Source organism: Podarcis muralis, chromosome 14 (genome assembly GCF_964188315.1).
Source record: "Podarcis muralis chromosome 14, rPodMur119.hap1.1, whole genome shotgun sequence".
Lineage (NCBI taxonomy): Eukaryota > Metazoa > Chordata > Lepidosauria > Squamata > Lacertidae > Podarcis > Podarcis muralis.
In genome coordinates, this window is record NC_135668.1 from 14,118,351 (window position 1) to 14,144,882 (window position 26,532).

General features: G+C 41.0%; 1 protein-coding gene across 3 annotated transcripts in view; it reads left to right on the top strand.

Moving 5' to 3' along the window:
* SPPL2A (signal peptide peptidase like 2A) overlaps window positions 1–25,520 on the top strand; it is a 36,415-nt gene extending 10,895 nt beyond the window's left edge. Inside the window, exons 5-17 of one of the 3 annotated variants that reach the window (XR_003703622.2) lie at window positions 76–209; window positions 1,796–1,944; window positions 4,491–4,587; window positions 7,851–7,952; window positions 8,329–8,410; window positions 9,716–9,790; window positions 10,977–11,033; window positions 11,362–11,415; window positions 11,827–11,926; window positions 13,488–13,565; window positions 13,667–13,827; window positions 19,243–19,341; window positions 22,609–25,520. Coding sequence is in view for 2 of the 3 variants with exons in the window: in XM_028705541.2 (XP_028561374.2) it covers window positions 76–209; window positions 1,796–1,944; window positions 4,491–4,587; window positions 7,851–7,952; window positions 8,329–8,410; window positions 9,716–9,790; window positions 10,977–11,033; window positions 11,362–11,415; window positions 11,827–11,926; window positions 13,488–13,565; window positions 13,667–13,827; window positions 22,609–22,683 (1,164 nt within the window). In the remaining variant the exon portion in view is untranslated. The remainder of the gene's footprint in view (window positions 1–75; window positions 210–1,795; window positions 1,945–4,490; window positions 4,588–7,850; window positions 7,953–8,328; window positions 8,411–9,715; window positions 9,791–10,976; window positions 11,034–11,361; window positions 11,416–11,826; window positions 11,927–13,487; window positions 13,566–13,666; window positions 13,828–19,242; window positions 19,342–22,608) is intronic. The other 2 variants (XM_028705541.2, XM_028705542.2) reach the window with 2 other exon arrangements.
* Window positions 25,521–26,532: the final 1,012 nt, after the last annotated feature.

Below are 26,532 nucleotides of genomic sequence, written 5' to 3' on the forward strand. Positions count from 1 at the left end.
TCGTGGTCAGATATTGAAATGTAAAGCGTCTCCTTTCAACAGACATCTCTAATCCGATGCTTTTATAATTTCCAGGATCTTGGAAAGAACGTGAACGTGACATTATATTCACCACCTCACCCAAAATTTGACTTCAGCATGGTGGCTATCTTTCTAATTGCTGTGGTCTCTGTAGCATTGGGAGGCTACTGGAGTGGAATGGCAGAACTGTACGTTTCCTTGGCTTAACCTTAATATATGAAAAGTTCCTGTCGTGGGACAACACATTTGCTGCTACGGGAACAATTTTGCTTTGTGTGTTCGTTCTCTCTTTCTCTCAAACGATAAATATGTGGAGATCAAGGTCCTGGTCATTAAGTTGTATGGGAAGAGCAAAAGATGGTGAAATCCATAAATTTGCAACTGGGCAATAGACAATAGTTAGAGTGTCTGCTTGCAGGTAGAGCTCAGGGAGACCTCCGTCTGAAACCCTGGAGAGCTGCTGCCATCCAGTGAACAAGATGGACCACACAGATTTCCCAATAAATCCAGTATCCTGTTCATGGATAATTCCATCTGAGCAGGACAACCAGCTGGATACAACCCGGTGGATCAGGTTTAAGGTGCTGGTTTTAACCTTGAAAGCCCTATACGGCCTAGGACCCTCTTACCTACGGGACTGCCTCTCCTGGTATGTCCCACAGAGGAACTTACGATCTTCAGACAAAAACATCTTGGAGGCCCCAGGCCACAGAGAGGTTAGGCTGGCCTCAACCAGAGCCAGGTCTTTTTCGGCTGTGGCTCCAATCTGGTGGAACGCTCTGCCACAAGAGACCAGGGCCCTGTGGGACTTGACATCTTTCCGCAGGGCCTGCAAGACAGAGCTGTTCCACCAGGCCTTTGGCCAGGGCACAGCCTGACTCCCTCCTTTGGCAGTCTTCACAGAACTCTAGCCCAGTGGTTGCCATCAATTTGATTTGAATTAATTTTATAATGAAATGATTTTAGAATGTTGTATTATTTTATTGTTGTTAGCCGCCCTGAGCCCGGCTTCGGCTGGGGAGGGCGGAATATAAATTATTATTATTATTATTATTATTATTATTATTATTATGATGATGATGCCAGAAGCATTCCCATGGAGAAGGCCCAGTTTGATGGTAGACTTGTGTGGCTTTGTTAAGGGCCTCCAAAAAGCATTATGGTCCACAATGTCTGATTGGACCAAATTAGTAACCCTGCCAAGTGCACTGCTTAGAGATGAGCTGAATACAGAAAGGAATCTCAGTATCTCACTAAAGGTGATGCTTATTCAATATAAATATGCATCAAATCTATAACTGATAATTACTTGATTTTTAATTTTGTAGTGTTTTCTCCATGGGGACACTTTTTGGCACGATGCCTGCAAAATACTGTTGGCATTGAAAAGCCACATGGACTGTTAAGGAATAGGTTTCCTGGAAAACCTGTGCAGAATTTCAAGCCTGATGCTTCTTATGGGCATTTCTCCACCGGAACAACTAGAAAAAGCATTCCTATAGGGAAGTCCTAAGAGCAGGTGTCTTTTGTGACTGAAACGTATTACGTTCATATTAATACTAATGACTGGACTAATAAATATTAAGCTCCGCATATGCCATAAGATAAATATATATTTATTCTATGAACCATGATGTAATCTTGCTGAACGTTGCTTAGCTGAGAAAAGCCAATCCATTACTAAAGCAGAAAGAAACATCCACATATTGACCTATGTTGAAAATGGTAACAAGATGCAGTGAGAGCCTATAACTGCTTCTGCTTACCCTCACAGTGAGAGTCTGAAGCGGTCTTCAAATGATGGAAACAGCGACTCGTCAGAAAGTGAAGAAAACGTGGTTTTAACTCCCATGACTGCTGTTTTCTTTGTTGCCATCTGTTGTATTATGCTAGTTTTGATGTACTACTTCTACAAATATCTAGGTAAGGAGACATTTGGATTTGTTCTGGTTTGACTTTCTGAACTTGCCATGCCTTCTTAAGACTGCTTCCTGCTGAGGTGGTAGGCTTGGGTCCGGGTTGCTAGTGGGGTCTCGATGATTGAATGCCCCATAAAAAAAGAAAGAAAACATTCTAGCAAGACTTTTTCCTGATACGCTTTGTTTCTTATAGGGAGTGGTTCAGCCCCAATTTCAAGCTTACAGACTTAGTGAAAACTGGGGCCCTGCCTGAATTCAACACTGAATTTACGTAGCTTTATTTAGTTCTACGTAGGATGCTCCTTCTGTTCTCCTTCTGTTTGATTTTATATATGCAAGCATCTTCTCTACTTTTGCCCACAAGGAGGCTGTAGCTCAGTGGATATTTTTATAATAAATATCCACTGAGCTACAGCCTCTGGGGTGTGTGGGGGGGAGATAGATGACAGATAGATAGATAGATAGATAGATAGATAGATAGATAGATAGATAGATAGACAGATAGAAAGATAGATAGATAGATGAAACAAACAAACAAACAAACAAACAAACAAACAAACAAATAGAGAATATATATATATATATATCCCCACCTTTCCTCTAAAGAGTTCAAGATGCATGGCTACTTTTATCTATAAGTTGCCTTGAGGGCTGTTGGGGTAAAAAGGCATAATAATAATAATAATAATAATAATAATAATAATTATTATTATTATTATTATTATTACAGGCAGCCCTGTTTAGGGAAGCTTTTAATGTTTGATGTATTACAGTATTTTAATATTTTTTTGGAAGCCTCCCAGAGTGGCTGGGGAATCCCAGCCAGATGGGCGGGGTATAAATAAATTATTATTATTATTATTATTATTATTATTATTATTATTATTATTATTATTCTCCATCCTCCCTTTCCTCCATATCTTATCCTCACAGCAACCCCCTAACAAGTTGGTTAGGCATACATCTTAGCTGTACTGTTTTCAGCACCTGCTAATCTGTAATATTCTTTGATAACACACTTTTTAAAGCTGCTGGTTTTATTTATATTTTGAATTTTATTTAAGGCCAACTTGTTTTTAACTTCCAAATTTCGTTGATAATTTTAATGTCTGTTTTATGTAGATTATGTAGATTGCGTAGAGGCTTTTATGAGGAAGCAGAAAAAATAAAATGTTAAATAAAATAAAATAGTCTGAGAGATGATGACAGGCCCAAGGTCACCCAGTTATCCAGATATATGGTGATACTCCATATTTTTCATGAGCAATATTCAGTTTTTTCTCTCCATGGTGAGCTGAGACCACCTTCGGAAAATGGGAATTGTTTTGGTCATGTTCATATGTATGAATTTGCTGACGAGCCTCTGATCATCTCTCTGAGTCAATGGGCCCCATTAGCTAAAGTGGTGCTTCAGGTTAAGAACAGTTTCAGGTTAAGAACGGACCTCTGGAACAAATTAAGTTCTTAACCCGAGGTACCACTGTACTTTCTTCACTAAGAAATGCAACTTACAACAGGAAGGAGATAGCAGTATGAGAGAGAAGGGGAGAAGCAACTGTCAGCCCAAAGCAACACCAAACCAGGATTGGCTTGGATTTCCTCAGGAAAATGCATGAACACAACAGTGGCTGCAATCCTAGATATACTTACTAGGAACTGAACCCTGTTGACCTCAGTGGCAGCGTTTACTTCTGAGTGAATGTGCTCAGGATATTAGCTAGAGAGAGTTTGTGTATGATAGAAGCACAAATCAAAATAGATGGACATAAAAATGTAATAACATCCCGGAGGAGGCAAGGTTACATTTCATACGCTACATTCCATATTGCTAAGAATAAAAAAACAAAATTGTAAGTGAAACGAGTGAGGTGAAGAAACTGAGGCAAAGGTATCTGTAAAAGGAAAGTAACATTTGAAAGAGCACAGGCATGAATTCCAGATTTTCATAGATAACTGCTGAAAACTGGTGTTGTGGACTGGTATTGTTAATATAATTAATGAAATTCCACCAAGCCACATAAAGAGGGCTTTGCCCTGTATAACTCTTAAATTCAATGTTACCACAATGCAAGGTCCACAATTTCTAGGTTTTCCATTTTGAGCAATCGAAAACTGAACATCCATTGGTAAAAAGATTAGAAGCGCCTTAGCTTTGATGTCCATATTTATGTCTTCAGACATAATTTGCAGTGGTTCTGTCACAATGTCTGTAATTTCTTTCCACTTCATCCAAAAAGCATTAGCCAATGGACACTTCCACAGTTGGGGGCAGTACGCACCCCTGCTATTGCAACCTGACCAGCACATGGGAGTAAAGTTGGGTGATATTTGTGAGATCTGAACAGGTGTCCTGCACTCACATTATATTTATTTTAGGATATGTTCCCAAACAAGATACAGACTTTGCTGGTCTAGTGGTCCACATAGTCTTCCATTGTGCATCATCAATAATTCCATCCAGTTTAGCATGAACAATCTTTTCCCCCCCTTTGAATAATTTGTAATGGCATGCTTGTATCCAATGTATCCTTATTTTCCTTTTTTGTCCAGTGTATGCCGTCATCACAGTTTTCTGCCTCGCATCTGCATCAAGCCTGTTCAACTGTCTTCATGCCATAGTTAGAAAAATACCTTATGGGCAATGCAGGTACAGTCCATAACTCCACATGACTTTCCTAAATAGCTTTGTGGCTAAGAAAAATTATGTTATATGGTCAGGCTTTTGGCTTGTAAAATGAATGTTTCCTCTTGTGTCTCACTTGATGAGTCGACTACCCAGTTGTCATCCTCTCACATCTCCACTTGCTCCCCTGATTCCATATCCTTCTGTTTCCCAACCTGCTGTTAGTCCCCTCTTCCACACAATTAATCTCTATATCTCCCTCTCCAACACCTCTTCCTCCTTTCCTCCTGCATGCAAATGTGCCCCTGTCTTCCCTATTCCTCAAAAATCCATCCCTTAACCCACCTTTCCTCTCCAGCTGCCACTCTTCTCCCCTTTGCCTCCAAACTCTGGGAGTGTGCTGCTATCTTGACTTTCTCTCCTCTAACTGTGCTTGTGACTTCCTCCAATCCAGTTTACACCCTTTTCAATCCATTGAAGTTGCTCCCAGAAAAATCACTCCTTGCTGCAAAATCTAATAGTCTCTCTTCAGTTCTCATTCTTCTCGTCCTTTCCTCTGCCCTTGATACAGATGGTCTGTTTCCACCCCCTCTCTCCTGCTTGACTCCTTTAAGCCAGAAGTCTCTGTGATGTTGTCCTCACCATGTTCTCTTCCTATCTGTCTAATCATTATTTCAGTGTTTATGTAGGTGGAAGCTCATTTCCTGTTTTCCTTCTCTTTGCTGTGACTCAGAGAACTGTTCTTGGCTTTTTGCTCTTTTTTCTCAAAATCCTCATCAGTAGTTCCTATATGCACATGACACCCAGCTTTCTGTCTCTACTTCCTCACTCCAGTCCTACACCTCAGTCTGACCAGATTTCTGCTTGCGTGTCATTGCCCAAAACTCAATATGCCAAAGACTGGATTTCTCATCTTTCATCCCAAGCCCTTCTCTCCTTATCCATTGACAGTGCTACCATATGCCTTGTTGATCAGGCATTCAGCCTAGGCTTTATATTATATTCCTCTCATTTGCTCTCCCTGTTCACTCCATTACCAAGGTTCATCACTTCTCTCTTTATCCCCTCAGCAGAAACTCTGCTTCATCTTCTGGCTGGCTGTTGCTAGAAAACTGCAACCTTCTCTTTCTTCTGTGGACTTGTCTTGGTCCCTTTAAGACAGGCTTCCTCAACCTTGGCCCTCCAGATGTTTTGAGACTACAATTCCCATCATCCCTGACCACTGGTCTTGCTAGCTAGGGATCATGGGAGTTGTAGGGCAAAAACATCTGGAGGGCCAAGGTTGAGGAAGCCTGCTTTATGCTACTCTACTGCCACTGGGCCCATCACCTCCTGGCAAATAGAAGGGGAAGAAATGGAGGCAGTGAGAGATTTTACTTTCTTAGGCTCCATGATCACTGCAGATAGTGACAGCAGTCACGAAATTAAAAGACGCCTGCTTCTTGGGAGAAAAGCAATGACAAACCTAGACAGCATCTTAAAAAGCAGAGACATCACCTTGCCAACAAAGGTCCGTATAGTTAAAGCTATGGTTTCCCCAGTAGTGATGGAAGTGAGAGCTGGACCATCAAGAAGGCTGATCGCCGAAGAATTGATGCTTTTGAATTATGGTGCTGGAGGAGACTCTTGAGAGTCCCATGGACTGCAAGAAGATCAAACCTATCCATTCTGAAGGAATTCTGCCCTGAGTGCTCACTGGAAGGACAGATCGTGAAGCTGAGGCTCCAATACTTTGGCCACCTCATGAGAAGATAAGACTCCCTGGAAAAGACCCTGATGTTGGGAAAGATGGAGAGCACAAGGAGAAGGGGATGACAGAGGACGAGATGGCTGGACAGTGTTCTCGAAGCTACCAGCATGAGTTTGACCAAACTGCGGGAGGCAGTGGAAGACAAGAGTGCCTGGCGTGCTCTGGTCCAGGGGGTCACGAAGAGTCGGACACGACTAAACGACTAAACAACAACAACTGCCAAACCACCTTTCATGTCACTTTGATCACATGATGCTTCTCCTTTAAACCCCATCATTGGCTTCCTTTCAATTCCCAAATCCAACATGAGTTCCTTGCCCTTGCTGTCAGAGCCCTCCACCCTCTTATGTGTTTGGATCTGCCTGCCAGAACACCTACATAATGCCACCTCTTTCTTCTTCCAATTCCTTCTCGGTATGGCTAGAGACTGAGCTACGAATCAGGAAGTTCCTGTTTCACCTCTGCCATGAGTTCACTAGGTGACCTTAGGCAAGTCATTCCGTCAGCTGCTTCTCTTCCTCCCCTCCACCTCCCACCCAAACCTGCAACATGGGGACGGGATAACAATATATATTGGGTTGCTGTGAGGGTTGCAACTTGATAATACACAGGAAGTGCTTTGAACACTCTGCAAGTATTAGAAGTTATTACTAGAGGAAGCTGCAATATACCCGTATTTTTCACTCTTTCGCTCTATAAGACGCACCTGACCATAAGACACACCTAGTTTTAGAGGAGGAGAACAAGAAAAAAAAATATTCTCTCCCTCTCTGTGCAGATCCTCTCCAGCAAAGCGGGAGGAGAAACGGAAGGGGCTCTGTTTCTCCTCCCGCTTCACTGAAGGGGCCATAGTTATCAACCTTCCCTTTTTCTGCGGGAAATTCCCTTATTCCAGCGCCGTTTCCTGCTGCTATCCCGGATTGTTAGATATCCCGTAGACTGTCCCCGGGACGGGTGAGGCTGCTGATCCCTTATTTTCAAATCTGAAAGTTGACAGCTATGGAAGGGGCGCTGCGTAGCTTTCCCTCTCTGCGCAGCACCTCTCCAGCAAAGCGAAGTCAGAACAGCAAGATGGATCGCTGTGCAGCGAAAGCAGCAATCCCTCTCGCTGTTCTGGCTTCTGGGATAGCTGCGCAGCCTGCATTCGCTCCATAAGAAGCACACACATTTCCCCTTACTTTTTAGGAGGGAAAAGGTGCGTCTTATAGAGTGAAAAATACGGTAGTGACTGAGTCCATTGGTCAGTATTGCCAGTTCACTGATTGTCCAGGGTTTCGGACAATAATCTCTCCCATTCCTACTTAGAGATGCTGAGGACCAAACCTGGGACTTTCTGCGTGGAAAACAGTTGCTCTGCCTCAGAGCTACGGCCCTTCCCCATACAAAAAATATACTTTGACTGGAATGCAAAACCCCCATAGAAAATTGCTCTGGATGATGCCTATAGCTGGCAAGCTGCCCTTGTTGGTATCTGTTGGAGAACTAGATGTATTATTTGCTGTATTTATAACATATTATTGTCCCGCTTTATTTTTAGGTTTCCATGCTGGGACAGATGCCTCGAAGTGAGACTCTTTTTTCTCGCTCTAATATGCATAACGACATCTGTTGTTTGGGCGGTGTTTCGGAATGAAAATAGGTATGTGAATAGTTCTCAGATTCAGAATTGAAATGAAGAGAAATGCTAGCTTTGTTGCTTTCTAAATCTGTGTTGCCTTCAAAATATTTAGCTCAGGGTCCAAATCCTGCATAGACAGGCAGGCTTTTCCATTGTCTCTTTCCATTAGATGTCTCATTTTCCCCTTCTGTTCTCCCCCTGTCCATAAGCATATGATGTTATTTCATGAGCCTCTTTGAATCCTGGCCTTACAGCTCAATCCTATACATTTTTGCATCAAAATTAATTGCACTGTTTTCAAGGGGGTTTAACCTGTAATAAGTGAGTTGAGGATTGCAGCTTTATGTGCAATATTTTGTCCCTGTGTTTTACTGCAACAATTTTTTTTTTGTTCTAGCTGGGTATGGATTTTGCAGGATATCCTGGGCATTGCTTTCTGCGTGAACTTTATTAAAACACTCAAATTGCCCAACTTTAAGGTACAGTAAGCTTTCCGTCTAGCTAAAATACATAAAGAATACCAATTTCAGAGAGTGTGTGCTGTGTTGGACTGCAGAAAAGGTTTTTACAGCTTAAGCTATGGTTGGCTAGAGCATCTGATGGAAGTAGACTGTGTCAAATACAGCTCCCAAACCACATCAATTTCTTTTTAAAGTGCTACTGGCTCAATTTTTCAAATCGTGGTTTGGAGGGCTGGAAATGACCTTGTAGGCTCATGTGTTTATCCTCTTCCTCAGGCGCCATCACTTTCAGTTTCTTGTTTAGTGCTAACCATAGTTTGCCATGATGTTTACATTGGCCAAGAATGATTTGTGTTTCCATCCAGACCATAACGACAAACTGTGTTTAGCACTAAACAAGAAATTAAAAGTGAAAAGGGAAGCAAAAGAGAATGAATGAGCTTGCAGTTAGTTTTCAATCCTCTGGACAATATATGTTAAAGACATACACTAGATTAAAAATCTAGTGGCAGGGTACGCAATGTACAGTATGTGTGGATGCAATTCAAATAATGGGAAAACCAACTACCATTACAAAAATATCTGGTTCTAAGTTGTTGTCCTAAACATAAGTTTGGGAAGTGAAATAAAAAATGTTTTGAAATTACTTTAGATTTTTATTTTATGGATAAAATAATTCTGTTTTCAAAATGAATTGCTAGTGTAAGCATATTGTTTCTTGTATTGAATTGTATTTATCCTTAAACCTTCTTTGATAACCACACTAAACCACACTAAATGGTGGTTAATTCAAATATCAGTGGAAGCTTCCAATTTCCTCCTTGTGGCCATGCTAGAGGAGAATGATCTTTTTGGAGATGCTTGATGCATTCTCTTAACACTAGCTAAACCATTGTTTAGCACTGTGTCCAAACTAAGCCAAAGTCTCAGTGTTATGGGCACAAGTTTAACGTGTCTGAGTGAAAGAAAGGAAAGGACTTCTCTAGTGTTTTAATCTTACTTTCACAGGATCCTGACTATTGTTGGGTACCAACCAAACATGATTTAAAATAATCTCCTTTCACTTTTGAAATGATGGGTTATTAAACTTTCTTGGCAACTAGCCATAAGTTTGTTCTAGCCATACAGTTCATACATAATGCTAAGCCAGCTTTCACTCAGGTTTGTTCTGGTTGATACACATTGCTTTAAATGATGGTTTAGTGTTACAAGCAAATGTTGCCAATTTATTTAAATAGTATGATGTGATTGTGCTATTTTTGTAAGTGTTAATGATTGCTCATGAGTTTTATAAAAATAACTCTCTCTTTTTTTGTTCTCTAGTCATGTGTTATTCTCCTTGGTCTCCTTCTTGTATATGATGTATTTTTTGTCTTCATCACACCATACCTTACAAAAGTAAGTATGCAGGTTTATAACTATATTTTTCATTAAAGCACACCAATATTGTACATATTAAAGTGTATTTTTAATTTTTAAAAGTTTTTATTTATGCTTTTCAGGTTTATACATTTCATTAGTTTTACAATCAATTTAACATTTCAAAGTTTGACTTCCTTCCCCCTCTTTCTGTGGTTCCTTAAATGTATTTTTTAAAATATCTTTTGCATATCCAAATTCATTTAATTTGCTCATTTAATTATCTACTTTAAATATATACCAGAACCAGAAGCAGAATAGAGTCTGCATAGAAGGTTTGCTCCATTTCAAAGATCTGGGTAAAGATAATTCTTTTTGCCTTGTGCCTAAATGAGACCAACATGAAGGATAACTGAGCATCACTTGGTAGTTAAATGCACCTGAAGAGAGACCTGACAAAATAGGAGTCAAGTACTGTGAATCACTTGCATTTTAATATTTTAGAAATTAAAAAACCTGGATTCGAATGAGAGTGAATCCTATGATTATTCTGAGCAGTTCTAAAGAAAGCCATGAAGCTTTGGCTCTTTCAGAGTACAGGCTAGAGCCTTTGAGTGGCACTGTGATACCACAAACTTAGAATAACTTCCCAATGTTGTGTTCTGCATAACTCCTGCAAGATAGGCTACAGGACCCCTAATTCTGATTGCCTTAAAGAAACAACCAAATTGGCTTAGTGGCCTTATTGCCAAAACACAGAGAGTAATGTTTGAAAAGAAAACAGAGTTAATACCCACGTTTGAAACTACTTCTTTTAACACATTGAAGTTCAAATTGTTAGTTGGCCTTTAGCAGTGTTGGCATCTGCTTTTGATTCTTCTGTATCTGGTGAAATTTTATTAAATTTGCACGGTTTCAAGCTTATTTGGAAATTAAGCCTGCAGCAGGATTTATACCCAGTACGTCTGCAGAAGTCGACTTTGGTTAATTCTGCTTTTCAGAAAATTAGATCTCTTTCATGCTGATCTGTACACTTGGGCTCATGAACCGATTCTGTTTTCTTTTTGTGCATTCTGTTTCACACGGAGTTGCTGAGGAATGTACTGCCAAAATACATTGTAAGAGGATTACATTAGATTCTGAATGTTTAAGAATATAAACAATTAAACCCATGGACTTGCTAGGGGAATGATTCAGTATCACAATGCTCCATTTAAAATTTCAGAGTGGAGAAAGTATCATGGTTGAAGTGGCAGCAGGTCCTACGGATAGTGGTGAAAAGGTAAGCATATAATCATTTGATAAAGACATAATTTATACTCATGCTATGTAAGGAATTATCATATTGTGTTTTCATAGCTGCTACTGCATTGAGTTTGCACTAACGCACAATCCGGTTAAAGTTTAGCACTTTGCTATCCTTTTGACTTTCGTTACGTGGGATAATGAAAGATGTGCTTAACTCTTTCAAACCAAAGGGAATATAAAGTGCTGCACTTGGCCTGAATTTTGCCCTAAATATTTGCGTGCAACATGTTCACAGAATATAGCCATTTTTTCCGACTTTCTTTTAAAGTATTAAATGCTTGTTGACTTGGGTTTGATCCTAGAATGATGGAAGCTTGATGGAAGCCTCTGCTGGGCGGTCAGCTCCTCATGAGAAAGTAAGGATTGTATTTAAGATCCTCTGAAAAAGAATAGCATTTGGGATTGGTGGGAATCTCGACTCTCTGTCTCTCCCTTTCCAAATTTATTTATCCAGGGCCTGGATATCAGTGTTCCCCAACCACCCTTAAATTCAGCACTGTTTTTCTCATTTCATATGGTGCATTTTCTTAACATTCTCGTGCGTAGTGTCTGTTTGTCATCCATATGCATTGTCCTTTTGGTTTAGATGCTTGGTCATCTTTTACGCACTCAGTATCTTGGTTGCTGGTTTCTTAGATCAAGTCCTTTATAATCTGAAGTTCTATGTAAACTAGATGAGTAAATAGTTCTGCTGAATTTTAAAGCTTCCTTTCTTCAGTGCCTTTTGGCGTTGACTTATGTGGGATTTTGAAAACACTCTTTTGCAGTTGCCAGTGGTAATCAGGGTGCCAAGGCTGGCATTCTCTGCAATGACGTTATGTTCAAGACCATTTTCATTACTTGGGTACGGTGACATTGCTTTACCAGGTAAGTGTCTTTTTTTCATCAACTAAGATTAACTCGAAGGGATGCGGGTGGCACTGTGGGTTAAACCACAGAGCCTAGGACTTGCCTATCAGAAGGTCGGCGGTTCGAATCCCCGCAACGGGGTGAGCTCCCGTTGCTCGGTCCCTGCTCCTGCCAACCTAGCAGTTCGAAAGCACGTCAAAGTGCATGTAGATAAATAGGTACCACTCCGGCGGGAAGGTAAACGGCATTTCCGTGCTCTGCTCTGGTTTGCCAGAAGCGGCTTAGTCATGCTGGCCACATGACCCGGAAGCTGTACGCCGGCTCCCTCGGCCAATAAAGCGAGATGAGTGCCGCAACCCCAGAGTCGGCCACAACTGGACCTAATGGTCAGGAGTCCCTTTACCTTTACCTTAAGATTAACTCAGCATGATGACCAAATGAAAAAACAGAGAGTTAAGAAACAATTACATAAAAAAAGACTTCGCAAATACCGTAGAACTGAATGTACCATTTTTTTATAACAACAAAAGAATTTTTTAAAACCCAAATAGCTTGATGAATGAAAAGTAAACAAATAAATAATAAACTGCGTGAAAAGGATAATAGTGACTTTGGAAAAGAATGGGAACCTTTTGTAACTTATTCGCAGAAACAATGTAAAAGTATGGATTCTTTGGCAGGGTTTAAATAAACATATATAATGTAATTTACTGCCAACCTAGCAGTTCGAAAGCATGTCAAAGTGCAAGTAGATAAATAGGTACCACTCTGGCGGGAAGGTAAACGGTGTTTCTGTGCGCTGCTCTGGTTTTCTAGAAGCGGCTTAGTCATGCTGGCCACATGACTCGGAAGCTGTACGCCGGCTCCCTTGGCCAATAAAACGAGATGAGCGCCGCAACCCCAGAGTTGTCCGCAACTGGACCTAATGGTCAGGGGTCAAGTCAGCTAAAAAAACCAGTACATGGTATCTCTTCTGAATGGATGATAATAATAATAATTAATAATAATAATAATAATAATACAGTACTCTATTTAGTTGTAAATTTAGTTGTTCAGTGGTCACATTTTTAGGAATTTTTTGAAATATCAGTGGGAAACTTGATTTAAATTTGTGATTTAAGTTGGGCTTTTTCTTCTTGCTGATTTAAAAATAGGGGGTATATAAATTCAATAATAATAATAAAAAAATAATCATTATTTAAATCAGTGATTTAAATCGATCCATGGAGGGTGCTTGAATAAAGGTAGATAGGGCAAATCATGCCCTCTTGTAGCCTTCTAAAACAGTAGCTAAGGGTGTCTTCACAAAGGGGAGGGGAGCAAGGCCCCCAGCCCCTTTTGTAAATCTAGGACAAGCACCTCCAGATTTTTGGGACTACAACTCCCATCATCCCTAGCTAACAGGACCAGTGGTCAGGGATGATGGGAATTGTAGTCCCAAAACATCTGGAGGGCTGAGTTTGGGGGTGCCAGTTCTTTGATTTCCTGTTCATTAGTATAAGAAGAGAGGATAGTGATTTTGCTGGCTTTGTTTACTTCCTGATAAATATTTCTGACCTATAATTTTGTGTTTTTTTAGGTCTCCTGGTGGCCTATTGTCACAGGTTTGATGTTCAGACAAGCTCTTCCTCTGTGTATTTCATTTCTTCCACGATAGGTAAACAACTCTAACTCTTAATGGGGCTATATCTACAGTGAAGCCATGAACATACCAGGTGTATGTTACTCAACAGCTCTCTTGTTCCTCTCTTTCTACAGCTTATGCTATTGGCATGTTGGTCACATTCGCGGGCCTGGCGCTAATGCAGATGGCACAACCAGCCCTTCTCTATTTAGTGCCGTGCACACTAATTATGGCCACGTTAGTTGCTTTGTATCGCAAAGAGATGAAAAAGTTCTGGAATGGCAACAGCTACCAGGTAGGCACAGTGCATTTTGGTCATTATGTGTTTACTTTGTCCATTAAAAAAAAAACCATACAGATGGCACACAGATGCTGACATCGGACAAATACTTCTGGTTCATACATTTTTAACAGATGGATGCTTTTGGAAGACGTAGCTCTTGCATGTTGCATGATACAAAGTAGGGAACTGTGACAGTCTTTTTTTGTTCACGTTAGGGTTTTTGAATTTGCATTTATTTGAACACCTGGCCCTTCTCTAGACTAATAATTGTTTAGTAACAATAACAGCTTGCTTTTGTGTCTCTTTCTTTAGGCGTAATATAGCCAGGTGTAAAGAAAAATAGGAGGCATTTTCCTTCCCTATAGTGAAATTGACAAAGGCCTAGTTCTTATTGAGATGATGCATCTATGTCTGGTCCGTACTATTGCAGACTGCAGGTGGGGGCTTGAGCGCTCCTTCATTCAGAAATATTCCCTCCAGATAGAAAGGTAATGTGTTAGGGTGCAGGTTTATATAGTTTTCTTCGTGGAGGACTTTCTTTTTCTTCATTTGTTCTGTTCTGTACTGCCTCATATTGAAAAATTTCTAGCCAATTTGAAATGCAAAATCCATAAAATAAAATAGCCGTACAATAAGAGTTTTAGAGTGGCAAATAAAATGACAGTCAAAAGTCAAGAGTTTAAAGGAGCCGGGATGTTTAAAACGACTGGTTTGAATAAAAAGATTTCTGCCTGTTGTCTAGAAGGTGTGTCTGTGTCCAATGCTAGTCCTACTCAGAGCAGTTCCATCAAAATTAATGAACCCCATTCAACCCAGGGAGTTTTACCCTGCGCCAGCTTTGCTAGGAAAGGCATTTCACAGTTGGGTCACGATTGCTGCAAACGTCCTTTCTCTAGCTACAACATTGCTCCCTTCCATTTTGAAGTGTAGTTGCAGCAGGGTGTGGGCTGATGACCATAATGTGCAGGCAGGTTGATGTGGGAAGAGGTGTTCCCTTAAGTATTTTGGTTCCAAGCCATTTATGAGTGTGAAGGTAAGCACCAAGGACACGGGTGGCACTGTGGTTTAAACCACTGCGCCTCTTGGACTTGCCGATCGGAAGGTCGGCGGTTCGAGGCCCCACAATGGGGTGAGCTCCCGTTTGGTCCCAGCTCCTGCCAACCTAGCAGTTCGAAAGCACACAGTGCAAGTAGATAAATAGGTACCGCTCCGGCGGGAAGGTAAACGGCATTTCCGTGCGCTGCTCTGGTTTCGCCAGAAGCGGCTTAGTCATGCTGGCCACATGACCTGGGAAAACTGTCTGCGAAAGTGGACAAATGCCGGCTCCCTCGGCCTGTAAAGCAAGATGAGTGCCCCAGAGTAGTTCGCGACTGGACTTAACTGTCAGGGGTATCTTTACCTTTAGGTAAGCATCAGAACATGGTGGGCTTCGAAGCAAATAGGTAGCCAGTGAAGTTAGTCTGAACCCCAAGCTGAGCTGTGCGATTAATCTTAACTATGATTTGTTGGAAACCATCCAGCTACAAACCATGGATTGTGGAGCTGCCTTATTTCAACAAAGAATACGTTGAAATGCAATTTAGGAGCTAGTTGTCGTGCTAAGCTGTGGATAATTCACATTGGGAGTAAAAGCTTGCAAACTCCTTCCTGCTGCTTAACCTCAAGCCCAAGGCCCACCTAGGCACGTTCCTATCCCAATAAACTATAGTTTATTGTGGTGTCCAAACACAGCCAACGAATCATAGAATTGTAGAATTGGAAGGGATCCCGGGAGACATCTAGTCCAACCCCCTGCAATGCAGGAATCTCAACTGAAGCATCCATGACAGGTGGCCATCCAACCTCTGTTTTAAAACCTCAAATGAAGGAGAATCTGCCACGTTTCAAGGAAGTCTGTTCCCCTGTTGAACAGCTTACTGCCAGAAGGTTTTTCCTGATACAGATCTATTTGCTAGCGGGTATTAAATCCAGATGCCTCGTCCAACACCTCTCACTGCTGCTTTTAATGGCTTGGTTGCAGTACTGGTGGCTGCCATGTTCTAGGAACGCACAGTACTAAAATATAAGACCACAACAATGCTACTAATCATGATGGCTATGCAACCGCCATGTTCAAAGGCAATATGCCTCTGAATGAATGAATATCTGTTCAGTTATTGGTTGGTCGGCTGATGAAGCAGAAAAATTGCACAGCTATCTAGTGAAGACTGATCTTTCTTTCCATATTTAGAATGGCAACCAAAGTGGTTCAGCTTCATCCAGTGTGTGCTTTATAGACCTTTTTAAATGCAGCTTTTATGACATCCCGTATGAGTTCTGATTCCCAGAGTCTGTGTGCGTCAAGGAAGCTCTGGTTACTGTCTTTTCAGAGAGTACTCAAGCATAAAATTCTTTGGATTTGAATGATGTTTTTGCCTTTGTTCGCTACCGAAGTTTGCTCTAAATACTTCAGCCCTAGTTCCGAGCTAACAAAAGACCACTCATACCTCAATAAGAAGCTTCATTATTTCAAAGTATTATGTTGCCATAGCGATTGTTTCATATGCTTTTCTCGGCTAGCTCCTTTTTGAAGGATTAAAATTGCTCTGAACTTTGGACCTTTGTGTCAGCTTGACTTCCCTTGGAATGAAAAACGCAGACTTAAAATTTGGGAATCTGAGTGCAGTTCAAATATTGTGCACAGATTAATGAGACCGTTGCTCCGGTCTTGATGCACGCAGCTTGAAGAATTGTTCCCATTATATTGTACTCCATCTATCTTGACCTTCAAAAAAAGTGGTGAGGTATATATATTGATTGTGTGGCTCAGCAAGCTTCAACATGCTTTCATTATGTCATGAGACTTAAAGGCATTCATGTACATTTTTTTAAGGGGAAGAGGGACAGCACTTCAATATTGTTTGTGCTCTCTCCAGATGGATTGTAAAGATACTTAGTCCATTTTTTTATTAGGCATATAGGAAGTGTTATACTGAATCTCACTCACTCACCACGAATGGGGGACTTTTTTGGCTCCACAGGCCAGATCCATATCAGGATCCGCCTCCCGGCTCTAATTTGTTGCTATTCACCTGGCAGTTCAAATAACGTCAGGTGGCTTGGTGCTTTGAAAACCATTTTGCATTGAACCAGCTGATAAAACGAAGGGGGAAAACCTCAGTCACCTGCAAGGTGCTGTGAAGTCCTGACTTCAGAGTGCAGCAAAACTGAACAGGTTTAAGAGACTTCCCTACGGGGAGCTGTTTGCACACCCAAATCAAACTGGATGGACTTCTGCTCACATCAGCTGTTAACACAGGGATGTTACTCCTCCTCAACACTAGGTTTGGGTGCACAAGCGAGCTCTCAGCAAGGAGCTGTTATGTGTATCCAAATCCAAACCTCGCACCAGCTGATTGCACTAACCCAGCACTAAGCAGGGCTGACTTCTCTGACTTCTCTGATGCGAGGGAAGCTCAATGCTGCTTGATTCAGCTCTCTTGTACATCTGGACCGAGTAAGAGTGACCTACCGCATCTCTGCCGATGCATGGGAGTACAGTCCTGCTTTGCACAAAATTTCAGAAGCTCCCGGCAAACAGCTGGCCATTGGGCACTTTGGAAGCTGCACAAGGGGATGTGACGGGTGCTGCCTATTGGCTGAAAGGTGCTTTGCAGATGCCACCAAAGACTGCTCTTACCTGCACCATGCCTGGCATCAGAAAGGCCTTGCAGGTCAAATGAAGAAGCTGGCAGGCCAAATTTGTTCACAACTGACAGTGTTTGCTGCCTGGCAGCAGCTCTCAAGGTTTTCAGAGGGGGTCTTTCTTCGTCCTACTTGGAGATGATGAAGAAGAGTTTGAATTTGATACTCCGCTTTATCACTACCCTAAGGAGTGTCAAAGCGGCTAACAATCTCCTTTTCCCTTCCTCTCCCACAACAAACACTCTGTGAGGTGAGGGAGGCTGAGAGACTTCAGAGAAGTGTGACTAGCCCAAGGTCACCCAGCAGCTGCATGTGGAGGAGCAGAGGTGCGAACCCAGTTCACCAGATTACGAGTCCACCGCTCTTAACCACTACACCACACTGGCTCGCATTGAACCTGGGACCTTCCAGGTGCGAAGCAGATTCTGCACCCCATTCTAAACAAAGATCCTGAGCGAAGTGAATTGATTTACTATCGTTGTGTGATAGATTTTTTTTTTTTTTGGTTGAAAAGTAGAATGCAAATGGAAATAACAACAGAATGGAAACAGTTCCCAGATCTCGAACTGCTGCACGGCAAACATTCTGTGCCATTCACACTCCCAGCGGCGGCACAGCTGAGGCTCATTTAAGGTTCCTCTGCAAGTTCCCTGCAGGGTTGGATCAGGTCCCAAATGTGCAGTGTAAAATGTGACTGTGCTTGAGTTAATACTCACATGACACAAGCTTTCTAGAGTCAGCTCTCCCTAGAGAGCTTTTTGCTTGTTTTGCACTGTTCTTCTTGTGTATTAAAAACAAGTGGCTCTCGCCAAGGCAATGAACTCCTCAAGGATATGCTTGTCACAAGGCATAATAAGCAGTAGTATTGTACCTGAGTAAAACATAGGCATCTTCTCCCTCTCCATTCTTCCCCCACATCAGCCCTGTTCATAAAGAGAGGTAGTTAGCACATACTCTCCTGAAACCTTTGCAGAAAGGTTTGTGTCAGGAAGACCTTGTTCAAATAAGTGTATTGTTGCTTCTAAAACATTGCATACTTCATTTTTTCCATCAGGGCAGAGGTGTATGGAGGCCTGAGACTTCCTTTCCTTTCTGACAGGATATAGAAATGAACGTCTGGCCCAGGGCCTTAGTTGCCTGTTGACCTTGACTTTTGTCAGGTTTCTCCAAATCAATGTTATTCAAACCTTTCGAGGCCATATCTAAAGCACTATTATACCACTTTAACAGACACGGCTCCCTCTGCCCCAAGAATCCTGGGAACCGTAGTTTGAGCGCTGTTAGGAGACCCGTTTCCCTTACAAAGTTACAGTTCCCAGAGTGTCTTCACCAGCACTTCCTCTTCCCAGGGAACTCTGGGAATTGCAGCTCTGTGAGGGGAACAGGAGGTGTCTCCTAACAACTCTCACCACCCTTCGCAAATTGCATTCTCCAGGACTCTTTGGGGAAGCCATGACTGTTAAAAAGTATGGTGCAGATATGAGGTTACCAGGAACAACTATACCTCTTCCTGTAGCGGAATGTGGTCCCATCCAGAACAGGTAATGTCTTCAGTTCCCGGTCCAAGGAACCGCCTGTCCACATTTCCACCTGTTTTGCTAGAACTCAGCCTTAGCTTACGGACCCTTATCCAGCCCACCTCTGTATTCAGGCACCGGTCCAGGACCTGCACAGCTTTCTTCTGACTAGTACGGTACAGAGAATCAAGAGATTAAATTGTGCGTGATTTATGTTTTATTCTAGACTGAGCCGGCATTAATAACAACGCCTCCAGGCGAGAGGGCAGCCTGATAAGTCAGCCTAAGTGCCAGTGAAGGGACTAGTTGAGGACCGCATTTTGAGGCTTGTATTTAATTTGCACTGTTTTTTGTATTTATTTATTTGGATTGAATGCACACCTATAGTTGTTAAGAGTGCCCCGTTACTCGCCTCGACAGCATAAAATAGCTATTCTGAACAGTTTCGGTGATGTAGATCAGAACCTATTCAAGACGTGGACTGGTTAGGTTGCTGCTTTGTTCTGCCTCTACTATTCAGCCTTCCTTAACAATGACACCATCATGTGAATCAGCCCAAGAAAGCATAGAACTGTTCAGAAAGCCTTGTGGGAATGATCTATATTCTTAATGGGTTAAAATCCTGAAATGGAAGTGGAGGTGTTGGCCACACTCCAGTCTCTCAGCTAGACTTGAACTTGGTTCTGCAGCATGTATAAATTATGCAGCTTTAACATGTCCTTATTTTATACAATTTACTTCCGCTTGGCATGAAAAAAAGACTATGAAACTATGACCTCTAGAAATGCTACCCACAATGTCTATGGTATCTTTGAGAAAAGTCACCAATTACCCATTTTTTTCAAGCCTGTGTTGAAATTCCTAGAAGGAATTTTGTAACTGAACATGAAAGCTGGTTCATGGGGTGCCGATTTCAGTTCTCAGTACAGTTCTGCATGCTGTGGTTCTGCAGAACTGGGCAATCCATACACATCCGTAGCTCAATTAAACAAAACATCCCCCCCCCAAACTACTTGGGTGTGTTTTGTTGATGTGTTTAAGTTTTAGCCATCATCTGATCACCCCCCCAGCCTACCTATGTTTATTTTTGGCTGGAGTTGGCAGCGTGACTTCTCGGTCTGCTTTGTGTTTCAGTCCTGCCAGTACGAGAGTCCAGTGACATTAGATTAGATGTCATTGTGGAGCCAAAATCTGCTCTTCAAATAAGACCAGTGAAGTGCTTATCTCCATAGGCCTGTTTGTACTGTCTTCCAAATATGTATGGTATTAGTTCAGAGGGCTGCATGTACCCAGGCTTCTCAAGCACGATTTTTCTGCACTGTTCCCTGAGGTATGCAAGCAAATGTTTTCCTTCTGAACAACTCTCCTTGGCCATCCGTTTGGTAGCGTTCCTTAAAATTGCCACTGTCGATCCTAGCCTGATTGTAGAAAGGAATTTTGCAGATTGGCATAATTTCGAAAGGTAGAACGAAATCCATGAACCACTTGCTTTTGAATTTCATTTTGACAAGCCCCTTGAGTTTTTGATCCGTGTTGAATGGTTAGCTTCCACATGGGGAAGTCACAAGAACTGGGATAGAATTATATTTTTGTGTTATGGAAATGGGGTTTCCTGGTTACTTTCGATGCCATTTTTCTTTCTTTCTCCAGCTTGCCCATTGGAGATAATGGAGGAATCTAAGTCTTTATGACAGCAATGATTGGGACAGCAGTGTGGACTCTTGCTAGGAGTTCATGAGTGGGTCTTACTTGGTGTGGGAAATGTGATTGATTTTAGTTTTTAAAAACTAAAGGTTTTAGCTTTTAGTTTAGTTTAGCCTTAAAACTAAAGGTAAGCCAACTTGTTCCATATGTGACAAAGAGAAGCCACACAATTACTGGCATAGTCCATACTTTTGCTTCCTAAGGCGGCATCATGTAGAAAGAAGCCTCCCAGTTGTTGTAGTGGCTCTGTTTCTAAGGAGCTGTACCTCTGTTACCTGCTTTCCAGCATTCACCATGCTTTGGACAAGGAGAGATGTTATTTAAACATCCTCATGACTGTGCTGTTTTGCACTCTCCCTTTTTTTTCTGGCGGGAACAAGAAAATGAAAAGGGGACAAACTGTGGTTGCCTCTTAGCTAGTTTTGGACCAGCAGCTGCTCAGATGCTTGTTTCCCCACAATATGTTGTTAAGAGGCAAAAGTATGAACTGGACTGAATATTCAAATCCCTCCCCAGTGGCACACGTCTGGATTCTGAGACGATTCTCCTGCAGGTCAACTGCAGACTGAAACGGCTTCACACTTGGCTCTGACCCAGCGTACAATAAATAGCAAATCCTGTCTCTGAACGGGCAACATGACTCAAGTCCACTCCACTTCCGTACCTTTAAAAAAAAGTGTTATGAATTACTGCACATAGGAAAATACTTGACTCATTAAAAACACATGCTTTGCTTGCCGAAGTAATTGATGCAAGGCAATATTGCCTTAAGGTCTTCTCTTGTCTTTATTTGCAATGTGAATGGCAACCTATGTCACTCATATCACACAAACATAGCTAACCTAAATGGCTTTTATTTTATATTAACACCCAGCTACCAAGTTGGCCCAAATGTGGGGTTTTTTGCCTCTTTTGATTGCAGACTTCCTGGCAGATATATTAATAGATAGTGTAAAAGCCCTTTTTGATGAAATCATTCTTAGTTCTTGTTTTTCCATTAGCAGTAGACAGACATTTGCCCACTGCAAGGAAAATAATGACCCATGCAAACTATTTACTTTCTGGGGAGTCATGGGTTTTCAATTCCTGTTTCCACCCCCTGCCCCTCCAACCCCAAACTCTAAATCATTTGCTAACTTTTAAAACTGGACAGCTTTCCCTCCCTGTTCAGTGTGGAACAGTAAGGGGTCAGCATGACAACAGTATGCATATCTCATAGCTTAGATGATATATTAGGAATACATTGTGATGTTTCGTAGTTGTAGGGAAGTATGAAGATTTGCATCACACTTTTTCTAATTTATGCAGTTATCTGCTAATTTTCTATATATCCAGTGGCTTTAGACATGTGAGTAATATGTCCTTTTCCTTTCTGCTGCCTAGCCAAGTTGGTTTTTCAAACACTTCCAACATTTAGGGGGTTTATCTGAACTATCTTAACTTCTGTTGTTCACTCTTTTAGAATATTCATTCATTCATTCATTCATTCAGCCTTTATTGGCACAATCTTTTAGAATATTGTAGTCTGATGAAGGAGCTAAAAAATTTCTGCTGAAGATTTTCATCAGTTCAGTCACTCTCACACTGAAATGTACTTCTTGGAGCAAGGGAATGGCCGGTTTCCATCTTTATTGCAGAACCTTCCATCAGCAGCCTCCTACAGAACAGGTTTTTAAAACCTATAGGAAAATTTCTAATGTGCACTTGTGGGTACATTAGATTGCAGCCCAGGACATAGGATGCATTATTTAGCTAGATTTTTTTTTATTTCTTTGTTTGCTGCCCAAGCTTGGTTCAGTTAAATATCTATTACATAATCATTGTAACAGTTGCTTCGAAAGAGTGCGCAAAGATTTTATTGCTAATAGTGTACTTGGTCTATTATCAGGTGATGGATCCCATGGATTTCGCTACAAATGAAGAAAACTCGACGAGAGCCAACGAACAACGTGAAAGACAGTAACAGGGCACCTAAAATAATGTATTAAGATTTTCTAGTCAAATATAATAAGAGACTGGTCTAATTTTTAAATTGGAATATTTCTTACAATTTATTATGAAAAGAATTGCCTTTTTTTACACTTGCACATATATTTTTGTGAAACGTTTACTGTTGATGATGCTATCACATAAAGCTCTTATTTTTTCAAGTGCCAAACTAGATTCAATAAACCCTGTGCCTTGTTTACTTCAAAAGGTAATTGCCTATGAAACAGATAGTATTTTTTACATATTGTCCAACTTGCTGCTGTGTATAAGACTCTCTGACTTAATACTTCTTTAAAGGTGTCTAGCTGCAGAGTGGCAGAATCTAGAAGCATCTTGCACAGATTCTTTCGGTAGCAGTGAATAAAGAATTATAATTTGGTTGGACCATAGGTAACAGTGCAATTGTAATAAGGCATGGATTGCCACAAACACAGTGTGAAATATGAATGGTTGAGGGTTAAAATGAGATGGTCTCATCATAGCCTTTTAACTTAGTTATTGTTGAAGATGGGCAGTTCTTCCACTTCTATCACAACTGAGTTTTGACTCGGTTTATATTCTATCTTTTCAAGCGGGTTTATTTTCTCTGCATAGTTGTGTGAACAGCAAAACAGTTTAAAATAATAAACACAGAACCAAGAAAACAGAAATGCTCTCCTTTTATTTTAGAACCTCAATTAATGTTTAAAAAGCTTACTTCCCATGCCAGGGATCCAGGATTATTTTTGAAAATGCCATTAACCCCTTGTTTCGGTAAGGAAGTAGGTCACCAATAATGATTGTTCATCGGCTATTATTCATAAATGGCTATCCTGCTTTAGAGGAAGAAAATGTATGAAAAGCAAATGTAGTGTTCATCCTTATTGTCCCTTTGGATTTGGAAAATATTTCACAACTATGACAGCATCTTCAAAATCTTTCTTTTTGAAAGCTGTAATGAAGAAAAAGCTCCAAGTTTGAACAGGCACACATTTTGAAACCAAAGATACTTGGAGGATTCTGCAGCAGACTGTTGGCAATGCCTTAGCCGCAGTTCAGAAGTAGCCAGAAATCATGAACCTAATGAGGAACCTAACCTCTTTTATAAACCAGAAAAGGAGATGGGGATGTTGTGATTTTAAACTAATCGCGGTTTCCTTTGATATTTGAACTTGAGGAACCATGGTTTGTTTAAACTGTGGTGAGAACAAGCCAGGATCTGAAAGCAGGGTTTGATTCTGGCTTCTTTTCACTAATCATAGTTTAAAGAAGGCGCAGTTCCTCTAGTTCCGATGTCTAAGGAAATAGATTTGGCTAAAATCGGAAGCAGGAGCATTCAAGAGGAGGAGAAGGGGAGGAATCGTCTTCAGGACCAAGACTCGCTATGGCTTGTTAATGCAGCAGAATTCCATGGCTTCGTCTTACATTTGAAGGCCTTATTCTGCAAAGCAGTTTAAATGTCCCGTCTACCCCTTTTCAAAATGATTCAGTACTTAGAAGGCCTCCCTCTCAGGTGTTTTCCTCCATGTCGTAGTAATCAAATGGAGGAAGAAAATGGGGCCTTACCAGCTAGCCTCACTTTTGTAGCCTTGGCCTGCTATGTGTGGCCAGTGGAGCTGCAGGATAAGGGCCATGGCCCTGCGTTCCTCTTCTACAGAAGAATCTAATTTTCTTAACTGCGGGCACAATCTACCAATACCTTTCTCCTACATAAGCTCCACAGCAATGAACGGAAGCTTGACAGAACTACCTTTGTAATATTCCTCCTTTACCTCCGGGGCATTCCCAGCAGAGAGAGATCTTTAATGATGGACATTTTTCATTATCCGAAGCTCGCCCACAAAAGACTAATTGATACAGGAGATGCATTTGAAGTAACCATGGCCACAAAGTGGCTTTCGGATTGGTGATTTACCAATCAGGTTTACAAGCCTGGGAAACTTGAAGCGATAGCCGCTGAGCTGTCTCATCCCATCCCAAAATATGAGCCGTCAGTTTTAAGTTATTGTTTAGTCAACTAATTCGAACACTGGCAGATTTAAGATCTTACGCTGATTGTAGTGAACAACAGAATTAGCCTGAAACATCCAGCTACATTGTGGCCACAGAAGGCGTTTCTCCCTTAAAATGGTCTCTGACTTGGAGGGGCCGAGCCCAAATCGTAGTTAAAACTAACTAGTTTTATTTCGAGTCATGAATGCATGCAGTGAATATGAGAATCTTCTTAACCTGCCTTAAAAAATTGGGAATATAAGAATCTGTCTTTTTACATTACTTTGATGCTGTGTAGATGTAAAATTAAGATTGAGAATCTTACCTGTAGAGGAATATCTCATTTAATCATTTCTAAACATTGCTTGGATTATATTCTGCAAGACGTACAGTAAATGAATTTTTGGGCAGGATGCTTATCATCAACATATACTTTTGCTTTTTTTAAGGGGTCTGTTTGCTCAAGTCATGAATAATATTCAAGGGGTTCTCATGTGCTGGAATTGATTTCAGGGTGTTAACAATATTTGCTTGGATTATTTTTAAAAAAGGATAGTTTAGCTATCATCTACTGAATAGGATGCTATTAATCTAGTTAAACAGGACTGGTGTTGGAAGCTTTGACTAGAAACATTAAATGTTTAAAAAATTGGTTGATTTTCTACACTTTATGAGCCTTAATAACAATAACATATTGCTTAAATCATAATGCCATTTACGATAATGATCATTTCTGATAACAACCTTCTTTCTTGCTTTACCTCTGAAACATTGTACATTAATGTTTTTAAGAATGTTATAATTTAGAATATTTGGTATTTAATAAACTTTTCAAAACAGGTTGAGTACCATACCATTCTTGTATTTCTTTCCTGGATTAAACATTAAATGAAGGCCTGGTTCACATAAACCACACAAATAAAGCGGTACCATGTTCCCTATTTAGTTGCTTTTTGGGCTGTTGTTGAGGACTTTTCTGTTCCAGTCAACTTTTAAAATACGGTTATGTTTTAATATGCTGCTGCTGGCTTTGAATGTTTACTTTAAAAAAAATTGTTTTCCTTTTTTTAATGCCTAACTACATATTTTGGTCACTATTGATTTGTTTTAATTTTGTTGCGATACATTTTCATAAACAGCTTCCAAGAAGCATGGTTAAAAATAATCTACTAAACAGAATCGGATATAAAACTATTCAGACTGCAAATACGGAATTACATGCCCAGATGCATCCTATATGGGAAGAAATATCGGTGCATGTTCAAAACCTGGGAGTTACTGAAATGCAGAACAGATGTGAGAGATACCCTTTCATTTCCTGTTTGTGTGAGCCAAGCCTAATATTCCAGCAGCAGTCAAGGAGTATATGCATGACTGTGTATACACCCTGCATAGCTTCCCTCCAGAGAATCCTAGGAACTGTACAGTGGTACCTCGGGTTACATACGCTTCAGGTTACAGACTCCGCTAACCCAGAAATATTGCCTCAGGTTAAAAACTTTGCTTCAGGATGAGAACAGAAATCGTGCTCCAGCGGCACAGCAGCAGCAGGAGGCCCCATTAGCTAAAGTGGTGCTTCAGGTTAAGAACAGTTTCAGGTTAAGAACGGACCTCCGGAACGAATTAAGTACTTAACCCGAGGTACCACTGTAGTTTGTTATGGGTGCTGGGAGTTGTAGCTCTGTGAGAGGTACATTACACTTCCCAGCATTTTTGAGGGGAAGCCAAGTGCTCTATATGTGCTTTGAATGTATGGTGTGCATGCAGCCAGGAAGACTGAAGCCTTGGAGAAGGTGCATACAAACGTACCATTCTGAAAGCAGCAGAAACACTTTAACTGCTCTATAAACAT